Source organism: Plectropomus leopardus, chromosome 9, assembly GCF_026936395.1.
Source record: "Plectropomus leopardus strain MGB_pleo_1.0 chromosome 9, ASM2693639v1, whole genome shotgun sequence".
Classification (NCBI taxonomy): Eukaryota; Metazoa; Chordata; class Actinopteri; order Perciformes; family Serranidae; genus Plectropomus; species Plectropomus leopardus.
Genome location: NC_142184.1, coordinates 3,544,605 through 3,570,343, shown reverse-complemented (window position 1 = coordinate 3,570,343; position 25,739 = coordinate 3,544,605). Strand labels below are relative to the sequence as shown.

At 38.3% G+C, this 25,739-nt stretch overlaps 2 protein-coding genes across 2 annotated transcripts in view; both read right to left on the bottom strand.

Moving 5' to 3' along the window:
* Positions 1–25,739, bottom strand: part of oprl1 (opiate receptor-like 1) — a 227,766-nt gene that overhangs the window by 194,631 nt on the left and 7,396 nt on the right. The window lies entirely within an intron of this gene.
* Positions 21,332–24,786, bottom strand: LOC121946453 (galactose-specific lectin nattectin-like). The gene is made up of 6 exons (XM_088081452.1): positions 24,689–24,786; positions 24,283–24,352; positions 22,276–22,379; positions 21,956–22,090; positions 21,663–21,777; positions 21,332–21,561 (listed from the first exon to the last, which is right to left on the bottom strand). The coding sequence occupies exons 2-6, from the start codon at positions 24,350–24,352 to the stop codon at positions 21,500–21,502; spliced, it is 486 nt and encodes a 161-aa protein (XP_087937578.1). The 5' UTR covers positions 24,689–24,786; the 3' UTR covers positions 21,332–21,499.

The following is a 25,739-nucleotide window of genomic DNA, read 5'->3' as shown; positions in this document are numbered from 1 at the left end:
GTTCTCATAGCTGCTCACGAATTTAGTCCATGGAAACGGAAATGACGACTCATTCTCATTTCCAGGTCGTCAAATACCAACACTTTGTCACGCCCCTTGGCATCCCAGAGCCACTCAGAGGACGCTCTTTTGCATCTCTTATGACGCACAAAAAAACATGCGTTGTATGTTTGGGCGACAAAACTACTTGGTTAAATTTAGAAAAAAGAGACCATGTTTTAGGCTAAAAGCAGCTTTTGTCACGTAACGGACTGGAATAAATCCTGTGAGTGATGCAAGTGTGCAACAACTGTACATAAACTACATAACGTTACATGGAACAACAACGCCTTTTGGCTTTGCAAAGGTTTATACGTAAGTTACACAATTGTTTGGTTAAAACAACAATTACGGGGTGCCCATTAGCTCAACTGGCTCAACTCGCTGCGGCGGCCACAGGTTTGATTCCAGCCTGCGGCCCTTTGCTGCATGTCGTCCCCTCTTTTTCTCCCCCTTTCACACTTCATCTTTCCTGTCTAATAAAGGCAAAAGAAGCCACAAAAAAGAATCTTAAAACAAAACTTTTGGTTTCACATGGTACACAAACTGCAGCCTCCTAGTTCAAAGTCCAGTTTTGTTTGACTCGTCCACCTTCCCTCCCTCCCACCGTATACAAAATTACCGCTCTTTATACCACGTCCATTGCTCTCAGCACCAAATATTGCTGCTGATGGGTTTACACTGGAGTTAATTTTTTGCCTGAAGACACCAAAAGCTTTCTTTGGTATCTATATCACATACAGAGGGGCATGACAAAGCGCTGGTATTTGATGACATTTGAATTAGAAGAGGTTAGAAATGATGTATGTGTTTATTTGTATACACAGCAGGAGATCAGATCACCTGAAACACACATTTTAGAGAAAGGAGTTAACCTTTCTCATTGAGACAATAAGGGAGAAGAGAAGGAATAGTTTAAACAGGTGGAGGTACTGTGTTGTAGTATTTGCAGTACCGGATGTACTCAGTCAACCAGCAGTAGCTATGTTGTTGTTAGGAGGGACGGCAAATTATTTTTGGAAATACTACTTTTTGGTTTGTCCTTGCTGGCAATAGTTTGATAAAGAAACAGAGAAATAAAATGTGTTAAGCCAAATGATCCTTTTGCAGAGCAACAGCAGAAGATGTAACAAAGTGCTCTGAGTTCACAGATAAGAGGCAGTCTTTGCTGGAGAAATGATGGAAGTCAGAAGTGCTTTTCTTGAAAGTCGTTTTTTTGCGCAGTGTGAGTCAGAGACTCCCAGCCAATCCAACATTAAATTGAGTGCATGCTACCATAATTTGGTGGGTGGCTGCTGTCCATTTACTGAATACTTACATCTGCTGTATGTCTGCTGAGAGTTGAAATGGAACGGCATTTAAAACAGCACATCATTTACGTCAGAATATTTTCTTTTAAAATGAATTCCAGAAGAAATTATTTTTGCCTTTTCGTTTTATTCTTGTGACATAAAATGTCATTTTCAGCAATTTCTGTAAACACCAATAATGGTTTATAGCTGTGTGATTTGATTACAAAGCCACCCACGCTTTTAGCGCCAAGCATTCATTAGTTTATGAGATTAGTATTATGGGATTGCAGCTTTATTAGACAGGGCACACAGCGGGGGGTGGGGGGGGGGCAGCATAACAAGCAGTCAGGACTGACTGGAGTTCACAGCCTTTTATCTCCAGAGACATAGTGCCTTCCACCACCCTGACCTCCACTACTGATGTCAAATTCACTTCAGTTTGTTCAAAAATGCTGATTTACTCACAGTGGTCTTAGATCTCAATCTTAGTTGTTTTTTTAAGTGTGATTTTTAGCTGTTTGTCAGGGGAGACTTTGAGTGGGTTGCTAACAGAAGTCATAAATTTAAAAAAAAGGAATAAAAAATATCAACCAATGTTGGTGTGTTGTTGTTCAGTCTCTCCTGTAATCGCCTGTGCTGCCAACAAATAAACCTTTGTTATGAAAACTGATTCCTCATTCAATCTTTAAGTTCAAGGCAAGTTCAAGCTATGCTTGAAGATACGACAAACATCTCGGATGCAGCCACTGGGGAAAAATGTATGTGGCATGTACATTAAGGATTTACACTGATTTACTTAAAACACAATTTGGCCGGTTCAACACGACTTGGTTTAAACCATGCCCACTTCTCTTCTGTCCAAATACAGATTTAGTGCAAAGTCAGGTTATTTTGTTGGTTGAACAGATACTGATACAGATAATGATGTGTCGGTACACCTCTGCCCCAGGATGACTCTTAAAAATCTAGATATCTGTAAGAATTTTAGCACCGGTGGTTAACACAAGCTGGGGAGATTTTTGTTATGTTTTACAACATAAAATACATCAGTAAATGCGCCATTCCCCAACTTTGAAGCTTGCTAACAAGTGGCTAAATAAAATGAGACGACAGAACGTCATCACGTTGAACCGCATTGAACACGGCTTTACAGTCTCGTAGCAGCAGCGATGGGACTGTAGTGTAGTTAGTTTCAGCCTAGCAACAGCTTTCTACTTCTGGCAATTGCATTTAGGCTTCAAAAATCCTGAAAGTCATATTTATTAGTGAAGATTATCTTGCTGAACAAAACATCCTATTATCAATGTTTGTTTACCACAGAGCTTGCTCGAATGGGAAAAAAATGTATGCATTCTGCAATTCATGTATATTGCAGTATGTTTTATATGCATATTTGAAATTTTAAAAAAATATTCAACTACATGGTCACTCCAACCCTATTGACTTTGGTGATGCCTTACCTTTTGATATAGCAACTACGTAAAAAATGTAATTAGAAATGTAAATGTAATACTTGGATTATAATCAAATAACTACACAACTAATGAAATTCCCATCAGTGTCACTTGTACTACTTGTTTGGTGCTAACTATCTAATGTAAGCATGCTGACGTTCAAAGCTTAAAGCCAACGGTGGCTTAGTACAGCCTTCAAGAGCCCTGAGCCTTGTTAACACATTGTTGCCTATGATAATGTCTGTTTCTCATCCATTCCTGCTCCCCCTGTTGATCAGTATTCATGCAGTGTAGTAGAGTCTCCTCACTGGCAGAGGTGACATCTGAAAAGGTCCTGGGAGACTGGAATTAACTCTGGGAGTGACGGTATGGAGGGAAAGAGTGAGGGACGGAAGGAGGCATGAAATTAGAAACAGGAAACGAGAGGCAGACAAGGTGAGGGAAAGGAGAGAGAATGGGAGCATGCTCTCATAATATTCACATTTAGAGAGAGGGAAGAGGAAAGACTCAGCTGAGCCCAGAGTTATTGTGAAAGAAATAAAAGATGACATTGTTGAAGAGGACGATCAGACGCTCGGTTGTGTTTCCAGCCACCTGAGGCTGCGCAAGAACGTTCTGTTCTGAGACCAAGAACACCGTGTTTTCCCTCCACTCTGCAGGGCCACGTGATCGAAAATCGTTTGCCCCTCCGAGGACATGGCTGCAATGGCCTGAGACCAAAGCCTCAACCCAGATCAATACAGAGCGATAGTAAGACAGATGGAGAGAGGAACAGCGAGAAGTCGTGTTGAGTTTATTTATATAGCCCAATATCACAAATCATAAGTTTGATATAGGTTTGGTATAGGTTATCATCCATTTTTGTTGTTGTCATTTTGTTTGATTTTTTATCTTTTCTGTTTGTTTGTTTTACATGTTTGAAATAAATATATATCATAATCATAAAAGTCCAAAAATGTATATTACTTAAAAAGAAATCTTTATATAATATCAATAAGTTGTGACATAATAAGAATATATGAATAACTCAATATTGACAAAATTATAAGATATAACTTTATTATTCTAAGGTGACGAAATGTGCTATTTTGGCTCTGACGCAGCCACCTCTGTCTGCAATCAGTCACCATTCAGCGGCATCACTCAACGTCCCGCCCGCAGCACTATCTGATTGATTTCACGTCTCAGCTAATAGCCTATCACCACTGAAAGCTGCTCTGCCGCAGACGGGTCAAGGGACAGGAGCTGATGCTACGGTGAGTGAGCTGTGCTGTGTGTGGAAAGTAAATCAGCAGATATTACTTAAGCTGTGATAGACAACTTGCCAACAGTTGCCTCATACTTGTTACTGGATGTAACTTCAATTGCCTGAGTAGCAGGGATGCATGATTAATTGGAAAAGAAAGAAAATCTAAATCTCAATTCGCACATCTAAGCAATCTCATTTCTAAATGACGACAGCTCACCCATATTTCCCTGTTCATTCCCTTTAAGTCACTGAAGATAAAAACCCAATATTTCCTGTTCTGACTACTTCATAATAAAAACTATTAATGTGGGACATTTATTATGAAAAAATAATAGGAAATCAAACTGTCAAACATTTTACAGCCGCTTATATCTCTGCTTACCGCTAAATGCCAGAGATGCAAAACATCAGTGTTACTGAGGTGCAGTGGTTTTAATAAAGTTTACAGTTTTCTCGTCAGCAGGACAAAAGTAGACTTTAAGTTACAGGCTCATTGAGACTGAGACCGACCCCAAAAGGATAATGGTAACACGTACATAGTCTGAAGTAATCAATAAATAAGCAATTAGCTCAAAATTAAGGTGAAAATGTAAGTTTAAGTGTGGTTTTACAGGCCTTAAAGTGTCTGATATTTGCAAAGAGGTTATTCTAGAGGGAGGGTGCACAGTTAGTATTAAAAAATCCTCAGTATTCAGAGAGTGGAAACAACAGGATGAAATATAAGGTTTAAGGAGATCAAACAGGTATCAACTTATTCTGCAGGGAGATCTGGCTCAGACTGAAGCACATAATAGGACTACAAGGGCTTAAATAAGGCAAAATCTGAGCCAATTAAGAAGGTAGCAATTTCCCCACAAAGTCTTGTATTGTGCAAGAGACATCAGAACAAAATAAAAGTGTTGAAAATAAAGTCAGATTGTAATATTGGTGGAAAACTACATGTGATTAGAAGTTTGTCTTATTTTGTCTGGGGAAAAATGAATTATCAAGAAAATTCAATTCAGTTCAGTTCAAATCAAAATAGTTCATTCATCCCGCAAGGGGCAATATGAGGCAAGAATGCATGCAAATAAATAGATACAATACATTCACTTGATAAAAGCAACATTAAAATGCAAATATGACGGTGAGATCAAAACTTGCTAAGTATTAGCCTACAATTTTGGTGATTAACAAGCCCTTGCAATCTGTTTTCGTCCTTTTGGCAAAGGGCTGTAAACCAGTACATAAATGAAAAAGTTATGATTTAAATAAAAGAAGATTTAAACCCTGTTGAGTGTTTTTCACAATAGCATCTGTATTTTCATTAAACATAGTTCCCAAGTAGTGCAGTGTGTTATTTGCATATGGGGATGTGCTCCCTTTATTAATAAAAGTCTTTTTATTTTTCAGTATTGCATGCAGAGTATGTTGTAATTTTTACATTTGCATAAAAAGCCAGTAAAGATATAGAAAATCTGTATCATGATGTTCTCTGGCCTCTGCTCAGCATTATTATTAGAGTGCACTCTAACCAAGACCCTTCACAGAGGACTAGCATAGTGCTGGAATATAAGACATCAATGTAAAAAAAAAAAAACTGTTTCCTAAAGACTCCTACGAAATTATTGTTTGTAACGGACATTTTCCAAAACAGAACTAATGACTGAGTGTACTTGACTGAGAAGAGCTTCCTAATGTTGCTGTCCATGAAAGTAAAGGATGATATAATTAATTCTGAAGTGTGCTTTGTGGAAAGAAAATATAGCAATCAGATTACATTTTTCTTCAATACTTGATTCCTTAAACACACACACACGCACACACACAGGTCAATACTCCTATATCCTCAAGTGGCTGTTTCCAATCCAGTCATTACATTCTATCTGCAATATATTCTGTGATTATTTTAGACTAATTTCACCAATCTGCTAGTTTTCCTCTTAAAATGAAGGACGCTCCATAAATCACAGTCTCCCTGTAAGCTAAATCATGTCAACCTTTTCATGTTTACATGTCGGCTGCAAATGTTCAGCAGCATGAAGAAGTAGGTATGTCAATAAATATGCTCAGCAGCACTCACATTAAAATAAAAAGCCAGATCATCATTATGGACTTGCAGGAAGCAACCCAGTGGCCCAAATAAATGTTGGCAGTGTACATTTCTGCAAACCAAGGACATGTTACGTTTGTACATTATTATGTAGCAGATATATCAGAATTCTATGTTTTCTTAGTTATGGTCAGGGAAAGATAATGTTTTGCCTTTAAAGACCTGATTTTGGTGGCAACCTAGTTGAAAATGCAGTAATGTCTCAGTAAAAAAAAAGCAACTACTTTTCGTAGCACTATCCGTATAGAAGTCAAAGTAAAGAGTTGCCCAAAAAAATTAAGTTTTGTACCCAAAAAGTAACTGGGAATGCAGTGATGACTCATAAAAAACTACAATTTTTTGTTTTATTGGTCTAAGTGGTCTGCAGCTTGGCAAGTATCTCCACAGGTGGCATGCCATCCACCATACCTCCACTTCCCTGTGACAAAGTCAGTGAATAAATTTCATCACTTAGGCAATGCCTATATAATACAGATTAAATTTAATAATGTGAAGTGCCCATGGTTTTTAGAAACATTCAATGCCAAAATGTTCCTCCGGCAACTGGGCTGCAGAAAGAGAACAAAAAAACTGATCTGCTTTTGAAAGGAATGGCTGATATATTTACTTTCTTGCCAAGAAAACAGGTATTTTCCAAAATGTCAAATTTCATAATAACTGCTATTGGCAATGTATGTCCACTGACATTTAGTTTTCAATGTCCTGTTTTATATTTTCAGTGTTTTGTTTTATACATTCTTTTCTGTAGCACTTTGAGATCTGGCTTCAAATAACATTTTTTTTTTTTTAAAAGCTTTTTTTTTGGATTATTACTTGAGATTGGGCAGAGCAACAGGAGGAAACCAACACTCACAGAATCTGCAAAACATCTTCAAAAGCACAGGTTGATGTTGGCTAGAAGATGGAGGAAGAGAAGCAATCTTCCTCGGCCTGTCTTTGTTCTCCTGCAGCCCTGTTGGACATTCATCAGCCCTTACCACAGCAGACAGAAAGAAAGGCCTTGACTTAAACGCACATTAAACATGGGGACAAGGACAAAAGGAAGAAAAGATCGAGTGCATTTCTCTGTTTCCACAAGTCTCTCATACTTTGAAAACAAGTGTGCCATCTTGTTCCTTCTTTTCACAAACTGCTTTGTACCAGCTTTTACTATCAGGGCACCGCTATAAAGTCCCCCTGTCCAAGAAAAACATTTACCGCAACTCTTTATCCCCCCTGCCATAAACATTTTTAAACAAACAATGATTCAAAATTAACTCCAACCTATGCACTTTATCACTTTGCACATTAAGAGGTTTAATTCTGTTTAAATTATTTGCGAAGTATTTTATCTCACTTGGTTTAAGGACTTGTGTGTCTTTTAGTCTTAGTCTTTTATAGTGTCGTTTGTTGTACGAGCAACGTCCAAGACAATTTTCTGTCATGACAGACAATAAAAATTTTCTGAATCTGATTCTGTAAAAAATGGAGGAGCTGACTAGAGTAGAGATCGATAATTTGTCCTGATCGTCTGCATTACTCTCAATAATTGGAAATCTTTTCTTTTTTAAAAAATCAATTTCCTTTTGTTTGTTATACCATTATTTGTTGCTGGGCTTTATATATTTCATACAATATAAGACGTGGAAAAAGTCCAAGTGAATAAAGACATTTAAACTCAAAACATTGAGTTTGATTATAGTGGCTTGCAGTAAAAGTAAAATCAAAAAAATATGCTGGATTAAAGTGTTAAAATTCTTACTATTAGCAATTTTATTTCATTTGATATTTTTCAGGTTAAAACTGGAGTAAACTGGTTCAGAGAAGTGAGGATTTTTTGATGTTTATTTCTAACATGATCATTCATGTAACACCATGTAATTGATATATATGTATACTTTTTCATTTAATGTTCATGTCAAAAACCCTTTTTTTGCTTACTTGTGTACATTATAGTCATGTCTATTCTTTATTTGTCCAGATTTGTCGTTCTTGTTCTAAGCTGTTATGTCTTTTTCTGCGTACATTGAGAGCAATGCAAAAAAAAAGAAGAAAACAGTGACAAATTCCTTGTATGTGTACATAGATTTGGCCAATAAAAGTGATTCTAACTCTGATTGACTGTCTGAGTAAATAGGAGATTTAACAACACAATGTTCTATGTTGTCCTTGTTTGGGATGACAATATGCTTGTTTAAGCCATAATGAAGTGAAGTATAAAAAAAACCTACAGTATAGTACAGCAGTCTGTAGTAATACTGTAGTTTAACAGGCTACAGCATTCATGTGGAATTCTTCTTCTAGATAATGAGTACATGAGGTCTGTGACCCCTTTTAGGTATCTGAGTTGAACTGAATTATGTTAAGTCCTTTCAGGAGCCTTCACGGCACTGTCTCATTATTTCATGTACAAAATTAAATTCTTTTCTGATGCATCATAATCAATTTTTCCGCCGACAGTTTGAGCATTTATAGACAGAAACTAGTTATGTTTGGGTAGCATGTGATTGACCTTATCTCTTTGAGCCTGTTACCATTTATTAGCATGAACAGCGGGAAATAAAGATTTCCATCAGGCAGGGGTCACACGTGGGAGTTCTTTTGATCAGCTCAATAAAAAGCGACCCTCCATGCTGGTTATAATCAGTAAGACTCGTGCTGCTTTCTCACTAATGACCTTTCAAGTTTTCATGCAGGTATTCATCGATTCAGCTGCAATCTTGCTGGGGTTTCAGTTATGGGAGACGAGGACAAAGCTGTGACACGCATGCAAAAAGAGACACGAACAAATGTGCAATACTTAAAACTCCACACAGCTACATAATCATACAAGCACAGGGGTAAATGTATGCTCGAACGCCCACTCACATATGGAGATTTTGATTTAAAAAAAACAATGCATGTAAAATTTGAATTACAAAATCTTAGTTCAAACCTGCAGTTTGAAAGTTGTGAGTTTGAGTGACTCTGATCAGCAGCATCATTAGCAGCAATTTAACGTTTTGCTTTTTTTTCTTGAATTTTCCCATTTGTGAAACATAACAGTGCCATGGCAAAAAAATGTATGTTGTGAGCTATGTATTGGTGGTTCAATGGCACTGCAGAAGGGCTTCAATGTGTAGGTAATGTAACTTTCTTCAAAACCACACAAACACAGCACTCTTGTTTGTCTGTTTCATTCCCATTTTACATTCTTCAACCAGCTGACGTGATCACACAGAAAAAAAATAGTTTCATTTCTGTTGTGGCATTAATGCCAGCAAGGCAGAATAAAGATTAATGTGTGATTCTTACCAGCATCTCTCATCCACACAACCAGTATGCTGACAGCTTTTCTTTTGACCTGGTGACTCAACAGCTATCTCACGGTGACAGGCCCATACAGCATTTGTGGTATTTTCATTAATCGTGGCACATGATGACCTGTGGCACACTAACATATGTGGTGGGATTAGAAACATGACACTGTGTTAGGGGCTGTGACAACTGCAGCCAGTGGAAGTGCTTTTCCCAACATGATACCCTGACAGTTTGGGAATCAGGATGAACTGTATTTTTTCTGCGTGATCACATGTCAGATGATTGAAAAATACAAAATGAAAGTGAAACAGACAAGCAACACAAGGATAAAGGAGTTATTCAAAGACTACAGTGACCCTCCATATTGGTGCACAATGTACAGAATATTGTCTGTAAAGTAAGTTGGTCATCAAGCATAAAGGGCCGCAGGGATGATGAATTTCTGTAAGCGGATGCAGAAGTTAGCATCCCCCTGGTTTCCTCATCAAAAAAAATGGCAGAAAATAAGATCTGTGGCCAACAAATGTTTATGATACTTAAATGTTTTGTTCAGCAAGATAAACTTCACTACATCACTTTTTGGATTTTTGAAGCCCAAATGCAAATGCCAGAATTAAAAAGCTAATGTTACAAACAACCACACTAAGGTTACATCTTTACCATTATGTGGCTGTTTACGAGTGTTGAATTTACTGACATATTTTATGTTGTAGAACAAAATGTGAAAGTCTCTTAAGCTTGTGGTAACTAAAGACCTTATTTCAGACATCTAAGCAAAAACTTGGGCTGTGCCCAACTCAGAATTCTGACAGTCAAATTAGATTTCCCTGTTCAATATGAATATTCAACAATTCCCTTTTTGTTTTTACATTAGAAGTCTTAGAAGTTAAGTCTGAATGGCCTCCACAGGACAGTCAGTGTGACAGTGGCATTCAAGTAATATAGTAAACAAGCTAACAGCACTTACAACGTGAGCTGTAAATTCACCACTTCTTAACCTCTGTGCTGCTGCCAGCATGCAACTGCAAAGAGTCGCGTGAAAGTCAAGAGCACTCACTCCGCAGCAAAATCTGAGGACCAAAACATCCCCAAAAGTACTATGCACAGAAAAAATAAACATCTGCTTAACTTGAATCAGTCTCAGTTTTCTGAGGCTCTCCGACTGATGATTAGAGTCTGTGACTTTCAAGGGGTAGCTCTACCAAAAACCCATTCAAAATAACCATTTACTTCAAAGTGAGGTAACCGGGAGTGCTGAATATCATTTGGGGGGTTTAGAACACATTCCTGGGGTTCTCCATTATCATGCAAATTTTAAGCAAACTACAAATGTTGCAAAAAACGCATTTTCATGAACTGGTTTGGAGTGAATGAACGAGGCTCTGCAAAGCATAGTCTCATCAGAGGTTGGGGGGATAGGTTATGATTTACACATGGCTGTAATACGCCAGTTCACAGAGAGTAGAAGAAGTAGAGGTTGGGCAAGTTCTAATTGTTCTTTCATGTCAGCTGGTATTGGTCATGTTTCATGCCGTCCAGAAATGTAGACAAATAATGCAATGGCTGTAATGCCCCAGAAGATGTTGACAGAAATAACAGCTGATCAGTTATGTGAGTTAAATGTTTGCTACATCTTTGGCAAAGGCAGTTTCATATCCCATTTATCACAGCAACTCTTTTACAACAACAAGGCAAACATCACCTCAAATAAGCGCAACTGCACAATTGAGGAAGTTTTTTGAATTTGGCTATTTTCATGCAGCTTTCGTGATACTGCAAAATATGCATAAGAACACATTTATGGAATCATGGCTTGTGCAAAAAGTTGTTGAAAAGCACCTCCTTAAATAAATGCCTTGGTGTTTTCAGTAAAGCTCTACAAAAAAGGAAAAAGCATATTGTAACAAGGAACTCTTGCTTGGCATCTGCAGTGTGTTTGTTGTTCTGTAGCTATAAACTTGGCAGCAGTACAATGGCTTGCTCTGCCCACCACACCGCTGAACTAACAGCAGAGCTGATCGCTCCATCTGTATGAGCCGAACTCTGGCAGCTTATCTATCGTGCTCACCAGCAGCAGCCGGGCGTCGCTCCATCTTCAGCCTGACTGAAGCTGATTCAGGCAGGATAACAGTCAAACACGCCAGGCTAAACGGCTGTTCAATACCTGTATAACGTCATACTATGAGCAATGGACTGTTTCAAAAAGATTTGCCACAGCCCACTTCGGCCACATGAAGACTTAAAATTATTTGAAGAGGTTCGCTTAACATATTTTTGCATGTAAGAAGTGGAAGTCTCTAGAATTCTTGTCAGAAATTTCTGGATTTTTTTTAAACCTGAATTTAATACTTCAATTGATCTAAAAACATTCCTAAATGAGAGGAAAAAAGCATTTTTATCTACAGGAAACCTCGCATATATAATTTTGGGGTTCTGTACACATTTCTGACATTATTTTTTTACTTTGATGGTTTAAATCTGGATTGGGAGCAAAAAACAACATTAGCCTGTGTTGTTAGTCTAGTTTCTTTAAGGTGTTGCAATACTAAGGCAATGCTGTTGCATCAGGATTGTTATTTTCACCAAGACATTACTTCTCACTGTGTAAAGCATTATGGACTCATGAAAAATGAAACAGAAACTGAGAAAAGCCTATTAGGCTGACAAACACGGGGACTACGAAAACACTCAAGACATATACGTTTTATTTCTGCACTGGTAATAGCTGCATGGTTGCATAAGGATATATTAAATAGATAAAAGATCAAAATTCTTTTTAAATATATCCTGAATTTTAAACAAATATTTCCCACTGTTGTTGCTCGGCCAAACATATTAATATAATATATCAGAATGTCTTTCAAAGAAATCCTATAAGCTAAGAAAGAAGTAAATGTGATTTAAATCATACTCTGCTTGGCAGAGGTATGTCAATTTAGATTTTGTTGTGATTAAATTTTTAATATGCATCTGTAGTGTCTGTTCATGACTATTTGTATTTTGCTCGTCACATCCTGTGGGATCCCCGTTTATGGATGAGAGACTCCTCTCTGTTGCTGGTGCACATTAGAGTCTAAGGACAGTGGGTACATCCTCGTTTCACCTCCAACAGTTGCTTCCATTAGATTAAATCGCAGTGGTGGGTGACATGAGACCTATGTGGCACACCTAGAGCAGAACACTGTTGGAGACCAGCTGTGTTTTTTAACAAGTTGTGACATTTCCAGCATGGTTTGTGGGGACACCAAGAGGGAATTTTTAGCCAACATCAGCATATCTGCAGCAGCAACTGTATTTTTTTTAATGAAATAACGGTACATTTCCATCAGTGATTTAGGCCAAAACCAGACAGCATTTTTAAAGCTATGTGTGCACACTCCCAGCGGTGTTTGTGACGACCACAACCAGGTATTTTTAAGGTAATGACAGCACATTTGCAACAGGGTTTGTGGCGACAACATCTGGGTCTTTGACATAGAGTGTTATTTCTCACTGTAGTGTCACATGCAAGCTTTTCAATAGTTTCAAATTAAGTACAAATTAACTTGAGCAGACTATGAGATGAAGAGAAAGAAAGAGCCAAAGAGCAAGCACATAATAAATGTCTTAAAATAGAATTAAATTCTGCGAGAAAAATAGCTAAAGCAGGATTTGGTAACAAGGAAACCAACAACATGAGCTGTTTTCTGTCTGGCAGAAAGACCACTTTCAGTTTTTACTGTGCGTCATCCATCATTCAGATAATGTGGATGTCACTTGCATCAAATGATGTCCTCCTTATTTTACAATGACAGTCACAACACTGACAAACTGACTGATGACTGAGGTCAGAATAACTGAATACGGCATTATTACAAATCGAAAAAAGAAAGAGTTCAGTTTCAAACACTGATGATGTGCACAGAGAAGCTGTGAGCCTGCACCACAGACAATTTCAATATCACCTATTCAATCAGTCAAATGTTTTGTCAACAAGGATACTGGATGATTCAGATAAGCCCCAAATTAGGTAAAATAAATCCTCAATTCAGCTTCTCCAGTGTAAATTTAATAGAAAGATAAGCATCTGTATTTTTAACCGTACTGAAATTCATACTGTCAGGACTTCTTAATGCCCTAGTACACCATATACCATGATACCGCCTGAGCCTACAGTCAACTTATATACTGATGAATCCCCACATGACTAAAAACATTTGTGTTTTTTAGTATATATGAAAATACATTTGTTTTTATCATCAAGAGCACCTGTTCAGTGGTTTAAAAGGTGCCTTTTTAGACATACAACAGTGTCTCCTGCACATTATGCAAATTTTAAACATCTAGTGTATAAACTCTGAGAATCTACTATGAGTAAAAAACAGCAGCATTGTTGAGATGAATGATCGTTAACGTGAGATCCGGCCCATCAACCAGTGAAGTAAGGCCAGTCAGGCTTTACAGGAGTTATCACCACATGTGTATGTCTTGGGCCAATCAGATTACTTGGCAGAAGCTCCCCTCGCTATGATAAGGATTACAGCAGTTGGCTAACAGAGCCTGGTTTCATTTAGACACACAATGGGATGGAGCTTCTATCTCATTTCACACTGCTTAAAGTACAGACTGAGGCCCTGACAAGGAGAGAGCAGGAGAATGAGAATGAATTGTCTGCAGGAGTCTGAGTGTGTGTGTGTGTGTGTGTGTGTGTGTGTGTGTGTGTGTGTGTGTGTGTGTGTGTGTGTGTGTGTGTGAACAATGGCTTCTCTTAACAGTGCACAAAAGCATATTTTCAGATTTGTTTTCAAGATACAAGATAGAATTAGGGTCACACATGTACCAGTCAAATAAGATAAGCTTCGAGAAAAATATATGTCAATGTGATCCCATAAACATAAAAAAAAAAGTATGGTGGGCCTTTTTCACAAGCACTTTTTTGGCTGCAATGACTCAAACCATTCCTCTGCAATTTCTATTTCCTTTGTCAGTTTTAAGATGCCAAGCTGCGTAAATCTGCACCAGAGACAGACACTCTCTATGGTCGGGTCAAAAGGGCGTCCTTTGTTAGTTTCATATCTTCAGACATTTCAATTTCAGAAGTTGAAGATTCTTTAACAATAAAGCGAATATCTGACACACACACACACAGACCTTGGCAGTAAGCTAAAAGTTAATTTTCCAGCTTGCTTTTCTAGAATCTTTTTCCGAATCTTTTCTCACTAACAGTTATATATATTGCAGGCTTCCCCACACATTCATTTACGTGGTGGCCTAAACTAAATCCCCTGCCGTCACAGTTAGATTTTTGGAGCTGGACTGTTAATTAGGAGCAGTATTGAAATATATACACAGTTGGGTTATTTATAGCAGTAGAGGCAGATGTAAGCAGCCGATTATCAGGCGCATTTAAAGTGAAAATAAACTGTTACTCTGTTGGGCCTAAAACTTTGCTTTCACTTACAAACATCCGGAAACATCTCCTCTCATTTATCAATCTGATCAGCTGTGAACTAATCAACAGATCAATAATCCAACCCCAGAGACATTCAGCTGCGGAGGAGAAAAAGAACTCATGGAGAGCGAAAACACGCCAGATATTAGAATGGGAAGACAGAATGATCATAGTAACATAGTAAAAGTATTATTTTCCCCTAAGTAATAAACATTTCAGTTCCTCCATGACATCCTCACTCAGACCAGTAAAGGATGAAAGAAAGTCATGATGAAGTTACAAGAGCAGACAATGTGTGTTTGTGTGTGTGGGAGTTTTTCTTTTCATTGCTCAACTCCTCCCCAGCGCCTCTCATTCTCCTTCTTTGCCTTTACACACAGTCTGGTCGTTACAGATGCTCTGGTGCACACACCAGATCTACGAGGCGATATCCATTCAACTGCAATGCTCAAGAAAAATGAGGTAAGATATCGCTTTGGGGAATCTGGGGAGGCTGAGACAATTTTAACAATAAACCGAGCTTCATTAATCTATGTTTCCCCAGGCCACAGACGTCAACACCCGACCGTCACAGCAGCACCGCCCCGGCTCTTGTAAAGCTCTCCTTGAGTTAAACTTCCATGGCTCTTACTTGACACCAACATGTCATTTTTAGTGTGATTTCAAGGCCAGCGATAATTTACTATCAATTTTCAGGATGCCAAACGCTGATATATGTGCTGCTTTTTAAATGATTGGATCGTTAAAACTACATGTAGAGGAAGGTGAGAAGAACACAAGAGTGCTCTGTAAAAATAGATTTTTGGTCAACACTTTATAATCTGTGAAAGTCAGTCATGGTCAAAAGGCAGTCTGTTGGAAAGAAAGAAACTCCTCCAGACCTAACAGATAGATGCCATTTTGGCTTCAGATGATTTAGCGTCCTGGGTCAAAGCCATTTACCTGATATCATTAGTTTGAGCTCGGCGGGGCTCAGACAGGTACTCTGTCGTGTTTTATTGGTCTCCCATACAGCCAGACAGAAGAGGGGAGAGGAAAATAGCTTCCCCTCTGGTTTATGAAGGGGGACGTCTGAAGCAGAGGACGCTTCAGTACACAATGCAAAATGATAATGGTGTGTTCTCTTTCTCTCCTCTACTCCTGTCTCCCTTCTCCTGATAAACATTTTGAGACCGGATGGTTTTAATAAAAACGAAATGCAGTACATTTGAAAACCTACATGAATATAATATCATAGTGAAATTCCAAATGGTGCTCACAGATGGCGAGCCGCTGTCTAGAGAGAAGCAAAAGATCTGACTGATTGAGAAAGTAAAATCTCGACCTTGGAAATACAGTTGTCAGACAGCAACTGTATTTCTTCTTGCCGGACGGCAAGATGGCACCAGGTGCACATGTAACGCGTTGTCACTTGAGAAGGCGGCTGGACAGAACCGGTCACATGCACATGAAACGCTGAAGGACAGCTTCAGGTAATAACACTGCTGTAACCATATAACTTAAGGAGCACGATTTTGCTTATAGGGCGGGAGGGCAAGTAGGGAGGTGGATGGGTCCCACAAACAACTGACTTTAGAGGGGGAGTTCAGAGTTCACCTCCTCAGTGGATGTATGTTTTTTTTTTCTACACCGCACCTGTTTTGCTTAAACCTAACCGTCTGTTACTTTGCCTAGTCCCAACCATCGTGACAGTCCACGCTATGGTGTGGGACCATGGTGCTTCCTCCCACTGTGTTCATGTGTTGACATCACCACGACAGCTGTCTCAGGACACTTAAAATATCATAAGGTCTCTGACAGAGCGGCACCATGTGACAAGGTGGGATGAGAACGTGTTGTGAGTTCACAATCATTTCCAAAGCTGTTGAGATATGAATCTTGCAATTTGAACTGATGATAATCTTCCTCATAATCTCTCTCTGTTTCCCCCCAGAGGGAGGAAACTTTATCTGTCCTCTTTCCTGGCTTCCCTCAGACACTTCTGCTATCACAAAACACAGTCTGACAGAAACATATGCGTGACAGAAACATATGTCACATGTCTCAGGCAGCAGCCCCTACATTGTCAAGACACTGAACAAAGAATGAATTGCCTCCTGCTGATCAATAAAAATAACTTCAGCCTTGTGTCATAAATCTATAGAATGAAACCCTGCCTTTGTGTCAGGCCCTCAGGAAGACAGAATCAGACTTTTTTCATTGAATTAAAGATAAAAATAACTATTTCTAAGTTGAGACAACTGTCCTTTCAGAGAGAGTAAGCCTGGTTTCTGAGTGTCACTGTTGTCCTGAAAGATAAACAGAACTCGAAAGGCAGGTTTTTCTTAAGAGGAACCTGGTTTGGCTTTCTGTACTCTGACTATTGCACATTTCTTATTCATCTATTGTACTGAATGTTCCAGCTTTATATAAGGACTGAGACATATTGCCACAGAGAGCGAAGAGTGTCACGATCTTGACCAGCAGCATTATTTCTCTTCTGAGCAGGTTTAGTGCAATGCCAGCGACAAATGCTGGGAGAGGCTTGGTGATCAATCATTTCATGAATTCATTCATTTTATTTTTAAAAAGACTTTTAAAAAAAAAAGCTGTTTTGTATTTTAATCAAATTCATATATTTTTTCTCTTATCAGCAAAAAACAAGCATAAACAATCTGCACCCTCCTGTTGTCCAGTATTTTAATTCAATTTAGAAAATCACAAGACAGATCATTTATATTAAACACATTTTGTCTCTTATTTGCTGTCAATGCACTTTCATTAATGTTCCATTAGTTTGTAATAATCATCTAAGAAGGTGATGTTTTTCAAAATGGCTTTGCTTACACTCAAATGTTTAATCTATGATGTTTAATTTTTGATATTTTAGCTGAATAAAAATATGGTCATGTTAAGAATTTAGCTCTTTTGCTTTTTTTCGTGACAGTTACTTTTTCCTCCCAAATAAGCCCTTTAATCATCTCAAATGTTGTCTTTAAAAGATCACAGAAGCGTTTTTGAGTTTTGGTATTCGGTTGTTGTAAGAAAATAAATGTAGCAGCAGTGTACCCTCTCAAACGCAGAAAAAGGGTCCACAGATTTTTCTGTCCTCACAGTGTAAGGCTGGAGGCTTTGATCTGGCATGTTTCATCTCTTGCCCTTTTCAGAGGTTTACAAGTCTCTGGAGTGGCGAAGGACGGTCATTGTGTCTCCAAGAAAGCCCTCTACAACAAAGCTCAACACAAGTGCTTTCAGTTCTGTTAATGTGTGTGCACACATTCTCGGAGCACAGTTGTGCCTATTACAATTTCTCTGCCATGTCTCGAAACAATTGCTTATAGTTACTTTTGAGAAGTTAAAGAAGTTTTATAAATGGAGCCTCAAAAGAGTTTCTGTTTTGACATTTCATTTGTTTAATATCTTCTTTCAAATGAAAAATAAAACCTTTACAAGGAAAAGATGCTTTGTGGTAACTGCAGCTGCACTTAGTGCTCTAAAAGCAGAAATTTCTGTAATGTTTGCACATGCACACTGAAGCACGTCTGTGAGTTTAAACAGAGGAAGGAAAATAACAGCTCAGTCAATGTTGTACTGATTCCCTACAGCTCAGAGAAGGTAGAGATTGGCAGCTCAGATTAGAGTGCATGAATCTGCGTTAACATGTTTGTGACGCATGTTTAACTGCTCGTTACCTTTTAGTTCAGCATTTCCAAGGTTATACAGTATGTGTGACCCATGAATGTTCCTTTGCACTGTCGTGTATCAGAAAATAATTTAAAGGGAAATCAAAGGAAAAATCCGTGCCAAGTACATGATGCAATGCACTTATAGTGCAGTAAAATGTAACGATGTAGAGGTTGAGGTGGAGGGCTCATACCATAGTGTTTTGTCTTTAGTGGTTAGCCCAACACTTTGATCCACAGCTTTCCATTAAATTGAAGACCTTGGAGTTTCCAAGTGGTAATCCTGTCTCCAAGAAATTACATATATATACAGAAAGTACTGACCTTCAACAGAAAATATGTTTTGGAAGAAACAAGAAAAAAAGAAAAGAAAATGTTCAAACCTGTTTGACATTAAGTCAAACACCAGACCGGACTAGTTTACTGAATTTCACCAGGTGTCCCACTTTCATTACAAAAATGCTACTGAAGCAAGTATCTCACTATCACTGTCCTCAGTCATATTTTTAGGATGCTACAAGCCTGAAAAGCTGGAAATCAGGACGAAACCAAAGAGAGTTGTTGCAAAGAGATGACACATTGTCTCATCCATAGACTGTATATAAAGATGGACAACATCACAACAATCTTGATCGTCCCATTGTCTGTCTGCAGTGTAGGTCATAAATCCTGCCTCTCCATGTTAATGAATGGACACAGGCCAAACTAAAAACTCGAAGTACACACCCAATAAAATCTTCCCAAAGATGGTTTCTGTCACTGAAGGTAGTTCTCATCATCCTGATATTTGTTCAAGTGTTTGTTTTTATGATAAGTTTGATTTTAATGAGTTATTCAATTCTACAGAAGGGGTATTTTTCAGCCATGACTTATTCAATGGGACAGCGCGCGGCAGGTTGGACAGATACTGCTACTGTGCAGACTCCAGCTCTGAGTGATGTCACCAGCATAAGATGGCAGCGGCTGTATCCGGGATATTTTAGCTTCACTTAAGCATAGTAGGGGTAAGAGGGGGCACATCGACCACCTTCTTATACAGTTTGTGTTCTCATCTAGTTGCACTGGTGTGAATCGACAGGTTTTTAGAACATTGTGGACGGGCGCATTTCAAGTAGCTGAATGTTTCAACTCAGCTCATTGTGAATCTTTGATATGAACTGCAATTTAGTAAAATATCGTGGACTCGGTCATAGAATTTCACAACTTTATCTTTTGCTGTGGTTGTTTGAAGGTAAACAGTGATAAAAATGGGTTTCATGATACAAAATAATGTACAGGGACTTAGTGCTTGCACATATTGGATCAGCCACGACAGCACCTTTGCAGGATGACATCATAAGTTTTATTGCCATCAATCTCTGCGCTGGCACCCCTGCTGTGTTGCTTAACTGGCTTCATTCTATTAAATGAGAGAGATGCAAAACATGATTCAGTATCTTAATGTCATTTGAATACAGTTCCCCAAAAAAGATGGAAAGGGAGAGTCTGTGTTTGTGGTGGAGTATAGATGTAGCCTTTGTACTTTGATGGGAAAGGGAGAAACAGGGAGGGAGCACTTCCCATTTAGGGAATACGGACATACACTCATGGACACATCTCATCTACAGCTACACACTGCCATCTACAGTAGTTAGTCTGACTACACCTGGACACAGTTATCATTGAAACACTTGTGTACAACCACTGTACCTAAATTTAACACACACCAGTTACAGACACACACATTCTGTTTTGTACAGTGAGTCTGTGGCTATTTTTGCTTGCTTGAAACTGCAAAGTCTCTGATTCTGGTCAAAAAATTAGAGCAAATTAAGCTACAGGAGGAACCACACACACACACACACACACACACACACACACACACACACACACACACACACACACACACACACACACACACACACACACACACACACACACACACACACACACACACACACACACACACACACACGCACAGAGTAGGATCTGCATGGATCAACACTGCCCTCTAGTGGCTATCATGTCTCCTCACATGCACCAAAATTAACATTTTTTATATCTCCTTTTTACTTGACCACTTGGAGGCACTCATCCTTAATTGTTTCACACACGCACTCGCGCATGCACACACACAATTACTATTTAGTTTTAGCTATGATGAATGTAAGAGAAAAGGATGCAATAAAAGTTGCATTTTAGAATATTACTGTTTACACTGCACTGACAGAGAGAGAGTGAGAGATAGAAAAGTAAAAAATTACCAAGTAAATATTTTTTCAGAGTACATAAGTTTGTCAGTGTTGAAAAGGCAAAAAGGTAAAGGAAATATTCTCCAAACACTGGATGACAGTGAATACTTCAAATGCTATGATTCAGATCACGCAGGTATATGTTTTTGCAGTTGATCTCATTAAAGATGCACTCACATCTCCTACCCAACACAGTAACACTGTAATACCAGAAATTCAGTGATCACAACACCAAGATATTTGGCACGAGTCTAAAATTAACACCCGTCTATTGCCAAATGCATTTTGGACACTGTTGGCACCTGTAAAAATGCGACAAAATACTTTTGTGGGCTACTTTTTATGCTAAAGCCACCATGCAGGTTAATGAGGTGGAGTTTATCTGACTCTTTATAGCAGCAGAAACCGGTAGGTTGGATATCTCTTTTCTTATATAATTGGATTACTTGTCTGGGCATTTAAGTAGCTGTAAAACATGTCATGTCAATAGTATAACATTTTATAATTTCATTTTGTTTACGCAGATATAAACTATATATGCAGGGAAAAAAATGAATGGATTGACACTGAAATTTTGAGTTTTTACACAGAGGTGAAACAAATTGTTGAGCAGGATGTATCTGTTTATTCAACCAAGTGAAAATGAATCGGACCTGTCAATACATCTTCTAGCAGTAATGTCATCGAGGCCTGACACCCTAATAGAAGTGACATCATTAAAAGGGATGTGACATCACCATGGCAGATGTGTCAGAACACGAAGGGGATCTTCACAGGGCCTTGCCACAGACAAAAGGTCTTTTTAGGTTGCAAGGAACATCATTGGGTTTGCCTGGAGTTTCAAAGGTAATAATTAGTACTGCAGGGAGTGATTTTGTAAATTCTTAATGAATCTCAAAATTTTCAGAAATATAACAGGAAATCGGTACATACCGTGGAAGTTCACCTCCATGCAATGTTCTTTTCTGCCAGCGTTGTCGGGCTGATGTGGACCCCACAAATTCTTTGAGGTAAAAAAGCTACCATCACTCCACATCCAGGCACCCTCCTGAAATAAAGTTTTAATGGTCAGTCCAATCACAAAAATTATAGTTTCCATCGTGCAGTCCAAAGCACACCTGTCAGATTATTATCAATGCAATTGACAAATTAAGAAAAGGACATATCCAACATCAGACTGACAGGCGACTGCTGTATTGCATCATGTTTATTGTAAAATCACTCACCTTTGTTGTGTCAAAGCCTCCAACCCAAGTTTGGTCATTTCTGTTTGTCGCTGCGTGGATTAGGCTTCTGACAAATTCGTGATGGTTTGGCCTTTGGACTGATGCCAGATTCCCACCTTTGGCAACGCAGGCAAGCTAATGAGAAAGTGTGAAAACAGTATGGGCTGGAATGAGTTAATGAGGACATCTGTAACTAAAATGAGGACATAGAAATAAGTTTGGCTTCTTCTATTGAATTGTTCTTGTAAGAAGTAGCTGCTTGAAAGCATATGTAATAAATACAGTTAAACCATTAAAACCCATACTGCTCCATAAAGTACCTCTGCATCAGCCCAGTCCTTTGAGGCATGCTGGTACATGTAACAGTGACCGTCAAACTCAGTCCAACCTGAGGGGCAGCGCTTACATTCGTCGCAGCACTGATCTACAAAACAGTTGTCGTTGATTAGAAGAATAATAAGACAAAGATTGATTCTTCTAGCTGACATGTTATGATATGAGATAAGAAAAGTCATGCAGTCATCTTCCTCATGTTTGTTTAAAAATGTGACCAAATTCAAACTTAAAAGAACAGTTTAGATTTTTTCAAGTGCCTCTTAATAAAAAATTCACATGCCATACGTACACTGACTATTACTGATCCCTTTGCTGAATTTATACACATTTTTACCAATACTTGTCCATTACTTTGAGGCAAACTTAATGACCATACAGTCTCCAAAATGACCATCAATATTCCGCAGTGGTTCTTTACTTCATAAGAGCTTTTAAAAGAATATAATATTTCAAAAAAAAAAAAAACTGAACAGGATTGGAAATAAATATTTTAAAATAGCCTAGAGACTGTTTGTTATTTAAGGGAGAGGGTGCAAATAGGGGGAGGCATATCAAATAATCTCTAAAGCACTGGGGGGAGGACTTATTTTACATATTTTCTATTTACTTAACAGCTGTTTTTTAAAGAAAGCAAAGGTTTCTTTTCTTTTCTTTTAAAGCGTTTTCATTTAAAGCCATTTTCATTTAATCTTTATTAAATTTTGGGGGGGGGGGTTAAAGAAACCATGCCTTCCCAATTCATGTTTTCCATTTATCATTTATCAAAGTCAGAAACTGTAAAAGGGGCATTATATACACTGTAAAGGGGTATATTTAGCTTTGCAAAACTTTTCTAGGCCTGAATATTGCTATATTCCATGACTTTTCCAGGTTTTTCACAACCCTGTTGTAATCTTTTCTCTGGTAAAGTGATTACATTATTAAAAATTGGGGGCAAACTCCATGGCCCGCTCCCCTGTGATATGAACCCGAGGCTCATCTGTAACTAAAATGAGAGCTCAGCAATCTTGAGACAAATCAAATTGGACATCTTTCAAAAATAAAAGAACAGAGTTCCCTCTGTGTGTTTTCCTGTTGAGCTGCAGTGGAGACATGGCAACACAAAGAGAGGATTTTATACTAAAAACAGCTTCAGTTACAAAGATTCTCATTTGATTTGTCTAATTCAGACAGTTGAAGCCTCATATTGGACAAACTTTGGAATAAAGGTTTGCACAGAAGGAGGACAGTGGATTTTGTCCCCTATCGCTGACACCGAAAGTGCATTAAGAATGAATCTTTTAAAGGCCCTTATGAAGGGGGATGGGTATATAAAGTAAATCCAGTTTCTGTGTTAATTTGGGCTCCCAGCTATTGTTGTAAGACAGAACATGTGAGCAAGTGCCTGAAGGTAATAAAAAGATAAGAAGTCTTTTTTTTATATATTTATGTTTATTTCTATCTTCTATTATTCTTCTTATTTTTCTGTGTATGTCTCTGTATGTCTTACGTGCCAAGCTGCTGTGACAACTAAATTTCCCTCCGGGGATCAATAAAGTCGTCTAAGTCTAAGTCTAAGTCTATAATACTACATGCAATCTGTAATACTACAAATCAACAAAGCAGTCTTTGCCTGCTCAGGCAAGAAGCACTCTTTAAAAGAATCATTTTCAAAATATAAATAACCTGAACTGCAGTCGCACAGTGCCAGTTGCTGTATTATGACCATCCATCTCCCAAGTCTGAGAAGTACTTACCTTCATACTCCGCCTGTGAAATAAAGGAAATATTATTAGCACTTAACTCAACTTGAACTTGTATCTCTCTCTGACTTTAGTATTTTATTGTGTGTTGCCACCCTAAAAACTACCTTTTATTGACAGGTATTGTGAAGAAAAAATATAGAAATGACAGAATATGTTGAAAGAATGATGTTGATTTCAGAGAGACAGCATTTAAAGTTTAGCTGTTATAAAATAAAGATCTTTCTAAAATAAATGTATTCATATTACTTACATTTGCTCCAATCCACAGTCCACTGGCCAAACAGAGGACCGCGATGAAATTCAGAGTTGATACCATCTGTGTAAAAAAGAAGTACATAAATGAACTAATTCACCACAGAGAAGTATGAAATGTCTTAACTTAAAATTACAAAAATTAAAAATTGAAAATATTGTTTTTTCAATATTATATTTATATTACTAACTACTAACTAATATTATTAGTTATTCTGTGATATAGGGAGATCAAATAAAAAGTCTGCACAATTTAAAAAAGCAAGGCATTGTAAAGAGGTATACATGAAAAAGAGATTTTCCTTCCCCTTGAAGTGAGTGCTAAATGTAAATGTACTTTTCTGTAGATTTAAATCCAAACCGCTGATGCTGTGATGTAAAGCAGGAGTGAGAGCCTTACCTTGTTGTGATGATCAGGTGAGGTTGCACTTGCAGCAGTAGCAGGTAGCAGGATGTCTTTGAGAGGTAAAGCCAGTTTATATACCCTCTCTGGGTGATCTGACCTCTACCACTGCGACGTGTCTCTCTTTGATTACAATGTAATGTTTAATTATTCTAATTAGTGAGTAATCTATTTGCTTCTACTTGATGACATGAAAAAGTATAATGCTCTTCAAACAAAGTTAGAAAATAGGGATCACCTGCTGTTAAACCTATAAGCGCACATACTAATGGAAATCAAATAACAGTTTTTTTGGGTGGCTGCGGCTCAGCGGGTAGCGTCGTCCTACAATCAGGTGATCTGCTGTTGATCCACGAGGCCTCCCGTCCGTATGTCGAAGCAAGATACAGAACAGCAGATTGCCTTCAATGGCTGTGCCTCCATCAGCGTGAGTGCATGTGAACGCTTCACCGTATAGAAGGTGGCACTTTGACTGAAAACCTCTGAGGACAACACTGTGTCATTTTGATCCAAATGTTTTGTTTGCCTCCTCCTTTGCTCCGTCTTCACGTACTGTTCTCCACTTCCAGAAAATGGCGACTTCCAAGCAGAGGTGGACTTCAGCGGAGAGTTTTGGTTTTTTTTATCTGTTGCTTGATTAAGAGCATCAAAACAACAGAAAAATACTGTGCTGAACGGACAATAAATATTCATTTTAGCCATTAGTTTGACTTCAGCTTCCTGAAAAGATGCTCAGGCGGCCCCATAACAATAGCATCTTACGTACTCCGGTCTGCGGGAGGAGGGGGAGAGAGCGCTGTGCTGCTGTCAGAAGTTACATGTTTTTTATTTTTCACAGAGAGAAAATTCACTTGTGGCATAAGCGTGTGTGAAGTGTCAATTGCATCATGGTCAATGTGAGAGTTGGCAGCCCTGGAAAATTGCTATATTCATAATATTTGGACATTCACACAGCTGCTCCGTTTTCATACGTCATGTTAACACCAGATTGTATTAGAGGACATCCTATTTAAAAAGTTAACTCCAAATCTTCAATCAGATTGATCTC